At 35.0% G+C, this 14,651-nt stretch overlaps 2 protein-coding genes across 2 annotated transcripts; one reads left to right on the top strand and one right to left on the bottom strand.

Annotated features, from left to right (window-relative positions):
- The first annotated feature begins 1,571 nt into the window (after window positions 1-1,571).
- LOC149019672 (uncharacterized) lies at window positions 1,572-6,928 on the top strand. The gene is made up of 3 exons (XM_089154117.1): window positions 1,572-2,439; window positions 2,537-2,611; window positions 6,861-6,928. Exons 1-3 carry the CDS (start codon window positions 1,572-1,574, stop codon window positions 6,926-6,928), a joined length of 1,011 nt encoding a protein of 336 aa, XP_089010243.1.
- Window positions 6,929-11,605: 4,677 nt separating this feature from the next.
- On the bottom strand, window positions 11,606-13,593 carry EID1 (F-box family protein). The gene has a single exon (XM_089153640.1). It carries the CDS (start codon window positions 12,766-12,768, stop codon window positions 11,767-11,769), a length of 1,002 nt encoding a protein of 333 aa, XP_089009766.1. The 5' UTR covers window positions 12,769-13,593; the 3' UTR covers window positions 11,606-11,766.
- Window positions 13,594-14,651: the final 1,058 nt, after the last annotated feature.

Genomic DNA, 14,651 nt, shown 5'->3' with positions numbered 1-14,651 from the left:
TCTGATGAGGGGATAGTGGGAGAATTTACAGTCCGCTTCTCATACATCATATGACCACCGAAGTCTCATTATGTTAACGTGTTTAATTCTCATTGGTTCAGATTACATATGTATGCACTTATATTCATTGTCTTAGTTCAGATTACATATGTATGCACTTATATTCATTGTCATATTAATTATTAAAAAATGATTTAAAAATGGGTTCATATTCGTCAAGCTACAGATATTATTGTGCCTCAAAACAAAGGGTGATGTTTTAGCCATTTTTCAACAAGCGAAGGATTGTTTTTTCATTATTTTTGCTTATGAATTACCCTTTTTCTTTAATTGGTAGTTTTTTTTTCCATACGAAAAAGGATAACTATCTTATATTTATGAGACTTTGTGTTGAGATATTTAAGTCATACTTAATTTATGTTGAGGTATTCAAATTATACCCAACTTATTGTTGAGGTATTTGAGTTATACCCAACTTATATTTTAATATGAGTTATCAAATTAATTACGATCTAACAGTGTGATAGATCTTTGTGGGAGAGTCCAATTACCAATAGAACTCAGTGTGGTTTTATAAATATTAGCTGGAAGCAACAGTCTGGGTATTCTAATCTAGATACTCAGGGTGTAACGGTTTAAGCAACCTCGTGCTTAAACCCTAACTCTAACAATTTTAAAGCATTAGTTATCTTTCTACATAAGCTTTTGTTCGATAAAGTCAAAAGGTGATTGAACACTGCTCGAAATTATCTGCGAATCCGTTAATCCGTGAATAACTCTTCCATTCAAGTAAGTTGTTTCCTATTTTTTTATTAATTTTGTTTTGAAGAATAATATAGTTGAGATAAATTTACTGCTCTTTTCTTGGGATTGGTAAGCAATAAATCGTATGCATAGAAATTACAGTTGGAATACAAGCGGTAAAGCAATCCAAAAATAAACTTGAAACTCAGGTATTATTGTACGATTTAGTCCGATTTATCTAAATTTGAATGGTTATCAAATTGATCAGACGTCATCAATTAAGGAGGACGAATACTTTAACGTTGATGTCCTCTTTTTCTGTCAGAAGCATACAGAGTCTTTACCAAAAAATAGAGTTTTTTAAAATCAAAGCAATATGTGGTAGATTTGTTTATTAAAAATCGAAGGAAGTCATCAACTTTTCTTTCATCAATTGAGTTTATTATTTTTTTTTTTTTTTTATATAAGTTTATTATTTTTCAAACTTTGAAGAAAGCTATCATGATGACCTTTATAAAAAAGTGAATTATGCTTATTTTGTTATTCGGTTACTTTCCATATATAATTTCTATTGGTTTGTTCTTAAATATTGATATTTTAATAGTCATTGATGTTGTTTACCATCATTAAAAAAGAAAGTAACGATTACTACAACTCTGTCTTTGGTGGAACCGAAATGACAACCGTTGGTACTGACTACTAAAATACCCTCAATAATTGCTATATCAACAGTTTTTTTTGTTATTCTTCTAATTTAATTTGAGTGTGCAATTGAATTATTTATTAGTTGTATATTCTTTTAATTACTTTTTATATCCAGGATCATAATGGGTGTTATTCGAATTGATATGATCAAACTACAGACCTTTAATGAATCAGAGTTTAATGCCTGGAAAAGAAAGACACAATTTGGATTGAAGTTTCTAAATGTATTTTATACTGTACAAACATCTTTTGAAGATACTGTTGAGAATATTGATAAATTACAACGGACAAAAGATGAAGATTTCTGCAAAGACTATTTGTTGAATGTCCTGTCAGATAGACTTGCAGAAACTTATAGCAGTGTTAAAGAAATATGGGACAACCTGAATGCTGAATATAAGAAGGAAGAAGAATTTTCCAAAACTCGTCTAGTAGACAAATTCATGGACTTCAAATTTGTTGAAGACGAAGAAATATTCCCTCAAGTTACAGATCTTGAAAACTTAAGATCCAAACTAGTCACAGAAAAAATAAATGTTTGTGATCAATTTCTTGTTGGGACAATTATTTATAAATTACCATCGACCTGGCACTCATTTAAGACTGAGATGTATAAGAAAAAGGTACAAGTGGAGCTGGATGATCTCAAATGGTTCATACGAATTGAAGATGATAATAGAATTAGAAACAACTTGGAAATGGTGAATAGACAAAAATCTGCTGCAAATATGGTCACTCATCACAAGCATAATTCTAAGCAAACCAAATCACACAAAAGTGAACCCATAAAGTTGGAGGCCAAAAAGACTATCTTAAACAAGAAGAAGGGCAAGTGCCACAACTGTGAAAAATGGGGACACTATGCGGTTGACTGTAGACTACCAAAAAGGAGTGATGGACACACTAAAAAGAAAGAAGTCAACACGATGATTGATAACACTGAGCTTAGACACTTTGCAGCCATAGTGGGCACAAAAGAGGTCAAGACCAGTACTTCTTCAGATTGGTGGTTGGACTCAGGAGCTAAATGTCATCGTTTGCCACAATAAGAACTTGCTGACTGACAGCGTTGGCGTTGAGGTTTCAGAGACTGTAACAGTTGCAAATGGAGCATCAGCCATGGTAACTCAGGGAGGAACTGCAAATCTAATTCTATCTTCAGGTGAGAGACTAACTTTAAAAGATGTCAAAATAGTTCTTAATTTAGAACAGAATTTAATTTCACTTAGTCTTTTATGCAATGTTGGTATGTGTATTTCTTTTCATAGTGATAGTGTAACTTTATCTGTTAACCCTCACTACTTTGGACATGCTTATCTATTTAATGGTATGTATAGACTAAGTTTAGGACATGAGACCATAAACCATACTAGTTCAAGCTTAATTGATCATAATACATTGCATTGTAGATTGGGACATGTGAACTATAGGAAGATGATCTAGTTTTCAAAATTTTATAACATATCATTAGATACATCTAATGTTTTTAACAGATGTGAAGTGTGCCCAAACAGAAATCACTAGAAAACATTTTTGTCAAGTTTCTAGAAGCACACAACTTTTAGAATTAATACATTCTAATCTTTGTGATTTTAAGAATTTTACAACTCGAGGAGGACGGAAGTATTTAATTACTTTTATAGACGATTTCTCTAGATATTGTCATATTTATCTGTTAAAAGCAAAAGATGAAACATTTGAAAAATTCAAAATTTTTAAGAGTAGAGTTGAAAATCAGTTAAATTTGAAAATTAAATGACTTAAAAGTGATAGAGGAGGTGAATATTCTTTGACAGAGTTCAAAACATTTTGTGCCTCTGAGGGTATAATTTTTTAAACTAATGCACCTTACTCACCCTCAATCAAATGGCATAGCTGAACGTAAAAACAGGACGTTAACAGAAATGTTGAACTCCATGTTGTTGACTGTTGGCATGTCTTCCTGTTATTGGGGAGAAGTAGCATTAACTGTAAATCACATTCTAAATAGGTTACCACACTCAAAATTGACTGAGACTCCATATGAACTATGGCATAAACATCCTTGTAGAATTGACCTCGATCTTAAAAACCTAGGGTTGTACTGCTTATGTAATGATACAAAACCCAAAAAGACCAAAGGTTGGACATGGAACAAACATTTGTATATACCTAGGATCAAGGAAAGAACACCGAAAATCGGACAGCCCCGCGAAACGAACCGGGGGAACGATATTCCGATATCGCCGAGAAATCGGCGAATGCGAACCGAGATATCGCGATAGCGATAAAAAAATTATTTTTATTTTTGTGTGTGATTTTATACTACTGCACTTTTAGGAGATTTTCTCGATTGTATCACAACTTACCAATTTATCACAATGATTCAAGACCAATAATTAATGTATTAAATGTAATTTGGAAGAAAACATATAGAATAACTATAAATAGAAAACTTTATAGCAAAATCATCAAGATTAATGAGCAACTTACCAACTATATCTAGTGATCTAGTTCTCAAAAGCAACATGCCAAATGGGGTTAGGGAAGAATATATACATGAAATAATTTATGGAAACAATTTACATTATGAAGATATTTTGTAATAGAACGCCAATCTCCAACAAGCCGAATGATTTAGGGCAGAAGGAACACATTAAAGAGCTAGGCGAGATTTAAATGGAAATATTATTAAGAAATAATTTAAATTATCAAAGCAACAGCCAAATGTGATTAGGGAAGAGTGATACAGAAATAATATGGAAACAATTTAAAATTAATGAATCTTATAAAAGAACTTGAGTGATTTGATAACGCCAATTATGTCCTAATGATGTAGGCCTCATAAGGTAATATATAAAGTGACTAGGTAAGAGAATTAAATGGAATAATTTTAGAAATAATTCAAAACCACATATTTACACGATTAGGATAAGTATCAAATTTACCAAAATTATTGGTTAAAATATTCAAAAAATGGGGAAATCAATGGGGGGAACGGAATGCGATATTTCGTTGTCCCCGGCCAAGACCAAAGGTTGGACATGGAACAAACATTTGTATATACCTAGGATGTGTAGAAAATGGTGCTACAGATCGGTTCTTGGATCTATCAACCAATGTGGTGATATAATCTAGGGATGCAGGTGTTCTTTGAAGATGAGTTTCTTCGAAATCAAGGCATGACTTTACCAAATCTAGCAGAAATGGTTGCGGAATCGATTATAGAATCTGAACCAATTACTTTTGACACTAATCCCAGTTTAATCTTTGAATCAGAATCTAGGCGTACTTCCAAAAGAGATAGAATACTCAAAGATTTTGGTGAGGACTATGTAACCTGCCATTTAAAGAATGGTCCATCTACCTATAAGGAAACAATGAGATCTAGGGATTCTTTACTATGGACAGAGGCAATTGATGGTGAGATGCACTCTCTACAACAAAATAACACATGGACTTTAATTAATTTACCTAAAGGTGACAACTGACAAGTGTGTAGGTTGAAAATGGGTATTAAAGAATAAACTAAATCTTGATGGATTTGTAGCTCAGTATAAAGCACGTTTAGTAGCTAAGGGCTATACTCAAGTTAGTGGGGTGGATTATTTTGATATCTACTCATCGACTTGCCATCTAGCCACGATTAGAATTCTTCTTGCTTTGGTATCTATTGAGCACTATGTTGTGCATCAAATGGATGTAAAAATAGTCTTTCTCAATGGAGACCTAACTGAAGAAATTTACATGAACCAGCCTGAAGGGTATATCAGGAAAGGTCTCGAACATAAAGTTTGTAAACTAAACAAATCTTTATATGGTCTTAAACAAGCACTTAAATTATGGCATCAAAAATTTGACAAAACAGTAAGGAGCTTTGAGTTTCAAACAAGTAACTATGGTAAATGCATTTACTATAAGTCTGTGTTGAAGAAGGTTTTAATTATTTGTTTGTATGTAGACGACATGTTGATTCTTGGTTTTGATCATTTTGTAATGAGTGACATCAAAAAAAACTTTACCTAAAGAATTTGACATGACGGATCTTGGTGTGGTAGACGTCATTCTTGACATGAAAGTAAGTTTTTCTGGGTAATGAATTACCCTTAGCCAATCTAGTTATATCGAAAAACTATCTTCTAGATGAATATACAGTGGATGCGACACCATATGATTATAACAAAAAGCTTGTACCAAATAATGGTAAAGCTGTGAATCAGTCAGAATATTCTAAACTGATTGGTAGTCTCATGTATGCAATGAGTTGCACTAGGTCAAACATAGCCTATACATTAGGCATACTGAGTCACTTCACATTTAATCCTAGTACAAAACACTGGACTGCCCTCGAAAGGTTAATGAGATATCTTAAGGGTACTACAAACTATAACCTTCACTATACTAGACATCCTTCAATGTTGGAAGGATATTCTGATGCATCATTGTGCTCAGATATAGGAAACAACAAATCCACTAGTGGTTATATTTTTACACCAGGTGGAGCAGTTGTTGTGTGGAAATCTAAGAGACAGACTTGCATTGCTTTGAGCTCTATGGAATTAGAATTATATACTCTAACCTCAGGCAGAGATGAGGCAAAATGAATAAGAGATTTGATCCTGGATATTCCACTAGTTAACTTGAACATAACATCTTTAAGTTTGTTTTGTGATAATCAAGCAACGATAGTGATAGCCAAGAACTCACTCTATAATAGTAAGAGAAGACAAATTATGCTTAGACAAACCGTGTTGAATTATCTTATTGAACAATGAGTGATCTCTTTGATTGATGTGAGATTAAAGAAGAACATGGCAGATGCCCTTACAAAGAGATTAGACAAAGATCGAACATTCAAAATTGTGGGGGAAATGGGGATAAAGACCATATAGTTAGGTCTTAATTCAAAATTCTATTTATTTTGAATTATTTCGAATACAATCTAGCCATTGTTAGCATTCATGACAATGTACATATTTCAGATAATTTGGTAAGATTGTGGAGTATAAAGCTTTGTGAAGTCATTCCACATTGATTATGTAACAACCTTTATATGAAGCTAGATTACCTTATTATTCCAAACAAGAAAAATAGAAATTGCTAATATGTTTCAATGATGTTATTATTATCTTTATAATATTCCACATCTGATGATATGTCTTCCAAAGAAAGATTCGTCATTCCAATTTTGAATCTTTGATGTTACAATTGACAACTATGTTAGACAAGATAATTATACCATTCCAAATAGAAACATGTGTAAAAAAAAAACCATTTAAATTTTTTTATTGTATAGAAACTTGATGAGAATGCAAATGTTTTTTCAGTCATTATGTGAAAATGCACTAAGTTCTTAGAACTAGATACTTGTATATATATATTGTTTAAATGATTGGATTCATATTCTTATGAAATTCATTGATAATTTACAGAAAATGACGAAAATAGAGGAGAGCATCTTAATCTGAAGATCGAAGAGGATAACTTACTTGATGGGTAAAATCGTTCAAGGTTACAAAGAACTATTATTGTCCATACAAATTAAATAGTCTATGTAGAACCTTAATTTGTTTTTATTTTGTTTAAATTTTATTCTAAAACTAATGATTCTTGTTTAAAGTATTCATTTGAATTTAATTGGATATTATTCAATTTTGGAAAGTTATGAATGATTCTGTATTGAGCCATATGTAGAACATAGGAGGATATTGTTGAGGTATTTGAGTCATACCCAACTTATGTTGACTTACTCAAGTTATACCCACCTTATTTTTTAGGTATTTGAGTCATACCTAACTTATGTTTTAATATGGACCATCAGATTAGTTACGATCTAATGGTATAATGGATCTAATGGTATAACGGACCTTTGTGGGAAACAATTACCAATAGAACTCAGTGTGGTTCTATAAATACTAACTGGAAGTAACGGTCTTGATATTCCAATCTAAATACTCAGGGTGTAATACTTTAAACAACCTCGTGCTTAAACCCTAACCTTAACATTTTGCCTCTGTCCCAAAGAGATTTAAGATCCTTCAATTCTCAACAATGCTCTCCCCTCCTCTCATATCAAAGCGCAAGCCCCTCTACTCAGCTTAAAAACCAAAATCCTCAATGTGAAGCAAAAAAATTTGTCAGACGGTTCATCACATGACTAAAGTCTAAAGCCCACTAGTCTAATTTTTTCTATTAAAAAATGTTGAATATCTTACCATGCTTCAGTAGTTTTATAATGTTCTTCTCATTGTCATCCCTGTCTACATTGAGGGCTAATGATATGGAACTCAAAAGTTTCCTTCCTTTTTTGTGAATAAACGCTTTGCACAAGATAGTCAGGTTCATCATTCTACTACAAAGCCCTCAGGTCCATGAATCTGGATGATGAAAATTTTAAGACAATACTGGTCAAATCCAACCAGTGCAGATTAAGAGGTCCTATTGATGATCCACACCTAAAACAGAGACCAACCTAATTGTTCCCCACAAAGAATTTAAACATGTTTAGTTATCATGTAACCAATTCTAGAGAGACGAAGACCATGAATGGTTGCAAAGGTTGTCAATTTCTGGAAACCTTGTCAATTTTCTGGAAAACATCATCAAATAGCAAAAAAATCACCTGCAGACAAAGGTCAAAGCCCAGGAATGGCACATTGGGACTAAAAGGGAGAGATTAAAACAGAGGTATTGCTAATATTATGAGGGGTCAAGGTTTTGAATTAAAAACCACCAGGTAGGTCTATGTTAACAATGAATATGAACCACTGTGGCCAAGAAATTACATGATCCACAATAAGTAAATCAATTCCTACAACCATCCACACAATGATTCTTGGAAAGCCAATGTGGCAATATTTTTCTCGTGACTAGCAGGGGTCATAGCTTCAAACAGGAAATATTGTTCACAGAAGTTAGTCTCAACCTAATACTCTTCAATCGAAAAAAGAAAAGAGTAAAGGAAATTGGAGCCTTAGCAGGTGAAAATGTGATTGCAGAAGGTTCCCTACCAAATAACATGGTGATAACAATAGAGTTCTTGATTGAGTTTTCGTTTATATTCTATATGGTTCTATTTCTATTTCTACAAGCCATCATATTCATACTTACGCAGACAATCAACATGCTAAAGTAAAAATTGTAAATAATTTACTATTAAAATGATACAGATTAAAGGGAAGGATTTATATCCTATGGCATACATTATACAGACCAGACACAAACATGATAAAAAGACATAAGGGGAGATTTTTCCCACCTTATGACATGAAATAAACCTGCTAAAGTAGAAATAATTCAAAACTGACATGAAAGAAAAGACTTTAAAGTGAATAACTTTCCATCTTATAACGAATAAAAACCTGCTGAAGTAACAACTACAGATAACAGTATAATGTAGCAATTGGATCCTAAACTCACCTCTTAAATGTACCACCCTTAATCTGAACTGTTGATCCTTGATATTAAATCCTCATTATTCATCCATTTTAGCCATTAACTAGGTATATTGATAAAGCAAATTCTTTGGCTCTGCTCCAGTGGTGAGACTCATCATTCATCCAACCCATGATTTTTTTTAGTTCCCATCTCCCAACCCCCCCCCCCCCCTAAGACCCCAACCCAATAAAGATCAAACAACATGTAGAAGAGAGCATAGCAGCATTGAGTATGATGAGAATTGATATCATCCTCACCCTCCTCCTGCTTACCACATCAGGGAGTAGAAGATGCCCAACAGCAAATGCAGCACCAATCATGGCGTTATCCTTCTGCTAGAATGGACTGTTTACAGATTTATAGTTTTGACACCGTGTAGTTTTAGTGTAAGATAGTAGAGTTAGATTTGGAATATGACTCTAAGATGAGTTGTTCTAGGAAAGTAACTCTACGAAGAGTTCTTTACCTAACTTGTCTTTCCATCAAGTTGATAGATGATAGGAGTTTATCTTTGTCAGGTTCCCTAAACATGAAGGTCGGATACGCTTGACGTTGTGGTCGGTCCTACCATGAACCGTATGGTCGAGCCATATTAAGTAACAAGCCTGGTCGGATCGTGCAATCATGAGTTTAGACCGGAATGTACAGAATGACCAATTTTATCCTTAACATAGACTCCGATCCGAACAATCACAAGAATAAAAAAATTCACGATCCCCAAAACTAGAGAATCGTACCTTCGATCAATCCGTTGAAGCTTCTTCGTTCTCCTTGCACCTTTCCTCTAATCTTCTCACACCTCCAGCGACGATCCACCGAACCTTGCTCTGATACGACTTGTTGGGGATACGGATGCACAAACACGAAAAAAGAAAAAACGCATGCAAAAAAACACAAGAATTTAATGTGGTTCGGCAAAACCCTGCCTACGTCCACCAAAGAGAGAAAAAAAATTCCACTATTTCCAAAAAATCTCACCCCTCACAAAGTGCTATCCTTTGCTTGACATGTTTCCTAGGTTATCCCACAGAGACTATTTATAGGGAAACCTAAAATCCGTAATTTCAATATAATTATAATTTTAACCAACTACTGGTACTTACCCAAAACCCTATTTCAACTACAAATACAACCAAAACCCTAATTATATGGACCCACATAATACAAGACACTCAATCCCAACAATTACACGATATGATGCCTAACCTATGCATGTCTCACCACTTCTTCTAGACTTCTTATAGGCCTACCCTAGCTTTTTTTTATGGCTTTCATCTAAATCAAATCACTCCTCCGAATTGGCATCCCAAGTTCAACATGGTAATGTCACCTCAAACAACTCTCTCAAAGCTAATCATGTATCAAAATTACTTCCAACTCAGCTTTCATATGGTCATTCATCATTTCATCCCTCTTAGTTTTACCACATATTCAACTCAACATCCTCATGCTTGCTATCCTAAGTTTATGCACATGGCATTTCTTAACAGTAAAACATTCAGCGCCATCTATCATAATACGTCAAATGACAATCCTATTCCACCTCCTTTATAGCATGATAAATATGTCAAGATGCTTAAGGGAACAGCACAAAAATCCACTAAAATAAACATCGGTGACTTCTTCTTTCGTGTAAGGAAAAACCCACCCAAGATCACCTACTTCAAATGAAATGAAGTCTAATCAACCAACAAACATTTTTCATGCCCCAAAGCATTCAGAATTGCCTTATCCATTATTTGTCCCAATAACTGAAATGTACTGTAATACCATGATGTAGGACCTCACTGGACCACTGCATACCACTGTGATAGATGGTAAGGGTCAATTCCCAGCCTCAAAAATTCTATAGCTTTACAAATTACAACATACAAAAGAAAGTCATACACACTTGGGATTTCAAACAAAAAGACAGCACCCTTGTCACACAATCCTTTCCAGATGCCACAAGTAACCCAAAATAAGATTCCTGGAACAAAACGAGAGTCAGTAAAGCATCTCTAAGAGACCACAAATTTGATCACATGTACCTTGGTAGCTAGACTACCTACAGATTTAAAGAACCTAATGGAGCAGTAGTCATATATTCCATGAATTCAAGGGCTAAAGAGCTTGAGGCACTGAAAGTAACCCTTGGTCAATAAATTAAATCGATAACCTTTACTTCATACTAGTCTCTACTATATACTTTCTCATCCCACAGGAAACCAATAAAATTTTGACCATCTGTCAGAGAAGAAAGAACAAGCTGATCTTGGAGGATTCCCAAAAAATTCATCTGCTTCTCATTGTATAAATAAACATTAAAGGATTACAGAACTCTTTAAGCCGGAAAATTATAACATCTGCAACTCAAGTTCTATTTTTTAAAACCATTACTAGCATGAAATCAAAACACCAGGTTATATTTGTACTACAAAGCAGTCAAACATTTCCTTTTAACTAGTATGCCAGGTTATATGTGTGCTAGGTAGCAATCAAACATTCTCTCTTTAACTTCTACGAGGACAGGTTATGTTCATTTTTCTTTCTCACCTGAAGTTCACCTTCATCTACCAAATCATATTACTTCACAAACCAAACGAGAACACCAAATTGCAAGCAATGTTATAACATCTGGAATATCAATCCCAAGTCCAAATCCAAACAAACTTTGAACATCAAATTCAAAATAAGAATCAAATATTAAAATGCATAGCCAATTCTAATAAACCATTAAATTTCCATCATACCACAAGCATTAACAAACAAAAAGTTTGCAGAGGTCAAGACTACATTTTACCAAATATATCAATGAAAGTCAATGCTCTCCAATTCTGCACTCCTGACGATCATAAAGGAAGGGAAATGACAACATGAATTCATGAGAATAGCTACAAATGAAGACCAGTTTTGACAGTGTTAATTGAACATTGGTCGCTCTGTCCATGCCCCCGATACATGTCCATTCTCACAAACATAAGCTCGAACAACAGGTTCACCATCATCATGGTATCCGAAAACACGCCTCAAACAGAAAGCAGAATGCAGATCCCAAGTCTCCTTACAAGAGCAGAAGGCACAATCCAAAGGAATCTTGCTGCGATTACCATCGTTAATCGTCCTCCAAACCCTGGATCGCTTGAAATCTTTGAAGATACCCCTAAAGAGCATGTACTTACGCTTCTGTTCCGTGTGGACACAACCGGGCCAATCACAAATATAGAGGCAATCGCCTCTGAAGCGGCTGGCAAGCAGTTTGTTCCCTTGTTCCCGACTCAAATTCCAAACCCCAGAAGCTAAGTGAGTCTTGATTGACCTGCAATTCATCCTCCTCCTCCTCTTGGCAATAGAATAATCACGACCTACCTTAACCATGACACCATCGATCTGCGCGGAAGGTGTGGGCTTGTCCTGAGTTTCGGATAAATCGTAGAGGGTGTCAAAGTAAAGATCATCGAAGAGCGACCATACGTGATCAGGATTAGCGGGGGTGGCGCTTACTGAAGAAGAAGAAGAACAGGAAGCAATGGAAGTTGGACAAGGTTCGCTGATGCGAGTGCAGTTAATACCCGTAGAAAGGTAATTTTCATCTGGACCAAGCTCACGCTCGAGCCCAAAATCCGAATTCTCCAAAAGAACACCTGCGCGAAGAAGGCCAGGGCAGCAAACAGACAGCTTGTGGAGAGAAGACCATCCTCCTGGAGGTTCGGACGATGAACTACAAGAAGACGAGAGGAGATCGGAGACTATGGAAGGGATTGTTTGCGAGCATTTGTTCTTCCAACAAACGTCGCGAACGAGGGTTGAGAATTTAGTGCAGACGCAAGCGAGTCGAGCCCAGTTTCGTGGGTCATCTTCAAGCTTGAGAAGGATGTTGAGAACAACATCATCAGACAGGTTAGAGAAAGCAGCTTCAGCCATGGAGAAACGAAGGTTAAGAGAAACAGAGCAACAAAGAAACCAAATAAAAAGATGAAAAAAACAGGGAAAATCCAAAAGAACGGTTCCTGGATTTTTTGAAGACTGAGAGAATCTGGTTTTAGTTCATTATTGGGTTTCCTACCTAGGTTTCAGATAACAATCAAAAACCTGAAGAATCTTGACAATATGCAATGCAGAAATTCTGAAAGAGCACTAAGAAATCAAATGAAATAAGAAAAAAAAAGGGAGATCCAAAAGAACGGTTCCTGGATTTTTTTTTGAAGACTGAAAGAATCTGGTTTTAGTTCATTATTGGGTTTCCTACCTGGCTCCAGCTTAGTTTCAGATAACAATCAAAACCCGAGGATAACTCGATTTGGGCAATATTAGCTGCTTTAAAGAGCTTTACAAAAACAAATTAACTCCGTTTTACAAATAGAGATCGGGAAAGCTCTCAATCATTTTCAGACCGACCTACCTTTCTTGCTTTCCTTGTTTTTCTGATTCACACACACCGCTCAGGAGTCACGAAACGCGTCTATATACAGACTCACTTTTTCTTTTTCTTCTTTTGGTAAATTCAGAAGTGCAATAAAGAAAACCTAACCAATGATCCGAAAAGGCAACAAGATAAGGATTGGCTCTCGTTGCCCCCGATCCATTCGTTATTCGCTACAACAACAATGCCGATGAGAGGACTCAAATCTTCATACAGCAATATCTGGATTCTCGGTATGAATTGTGTGAACCTGATGGGATTGCGTGAGCAACCTAACCCCCCAAAATTGGCATTTGCTTGTGGATCCCCCTCAACCCTTCTGTTCCAATTGCCCCAGTTGCACTGAACTGTAAGATGAAAAGACTGATTACCCCAGCTGTGTTTGTTTGCTATAATAGAGAATAAAGATGGGGTGAGAAATTTCTTAAATTTTTTAAGGGTAATTTTCATCTGGACCCCTGAGGTTTGGTCTAGGTCACTTTTAGTCCAGTTTAAGTTTCCTTTTGCATATGGCTCCCCTGTAGTTTTAATAAATGATTAAATAAGGACAAGTTAACAGAAACTGGTAATTTAATAAATTTGGTGACAAAAATACCCTCGTTGGAATTTTTGTTTTTATTTTTTATTTTTGTTTCGTACATCGAATTTTCAAGCGAGAAGGGAAACCCTAGCAGCAATAACTTGTTCTTATCGTTTTGAATTCAGTTCAAATCACAACCTCTCAAACCCTAAAAAACATCAAAATGGAAATCATGAGGAACAAATTTCAAACTTCAATTCGATTATGATCGAGATGAAAGATTATTCGCGATACCAACTCTCACCGGTTCTTTGAGAAAAAAATTCAAAACGATGGATCTACAATCCAAAAAAAGCAAAACAAGAGCACAAAAACGAATAAAGAAAGTCAAAAGCCAAAAGAAAGAAAAACGATTTCTATCGAATGAGAGGAACGCAACTACGAATCCATTCTAAAATAGAAGAAGAAAAAATCGAAAAAAAAGCCGACGAAGAAAAAGAAAAAGACCGCAAACAAAGTCGAAACCAAAAAATTGAAAATTAAAAATGGGTATATTCATATATTCAATAACCCCAAAAGAACCGATTGTCATTCTTACCTCTGCGATTCTAAAGAATGAAGCAAAAGATCCACTTCCAAGAAAAATAGCAACCGATCCAAGCTTGAAACATGAGAAAGGTAACACTTTGAGAGCGGAGACCAACGAGCGAAGAGAAAATCGCTATCTTTGGCGAGCAGAGGATCAGATCACGGTATGGTTGATCCCAAATGTGGCCACCAATTTTCCGCGACAATGTATCCGACAAACGCAAAGGGAATCGAGATTGTTTATTATTTATTTATTTTATAGTATTTATTTGATTA

The sequence above is a fragment of the Hakea prostrata genome, chromosome 4, assembly GCF_041222555.1.
Source record: "Hakea prostrata isolate BN-2017 chromosome 4, UWA_Hpros_2, whole genome shotgun sequence".
In the NCBI taxonomy this organism is placed as follows: Eukaryota; Viridiplantae; Streptophyta; class Magnoliopsida; order Proteales; family Proteaceae; genus Hakea; species Hakea prostrata.
This window is presented reverse-complemented; position numbering and strand designations above follow the sequence as displayed.

Excerpts from the sequence above, each read along its gene's own strand:
- LOC149019672 (XM_089154117.1), top strand. The coding sequence starts at position 1,572 with ATGGGTGTTATTCGAATTGATATGATCAAACTACAGACCTTTAATGAA. Across the intron at positions 2,440-2,536 it reads CACAAAAGAGGTCAAGACCA|AGACTGTAACAGTTGCAAAT; the intron begins GTACTTCTTCAG and ends TTGAGGTTTCAG. Across the intron at positions 2,612-6,860 it reads AAATCTAATTCTATCTTCAG|AAAATGACGAAAATAGAGGA; the intron begins GTGAGAGACTAA and ends GATAATTTACAG.
- EID1 (XM_089153640.1), bottom strand. The coding sequence starts at position 12,768 with ATGGCTGAAGCTGCTTTCTCTAACCTGTCTGATGATGTTGTTCTCAAC.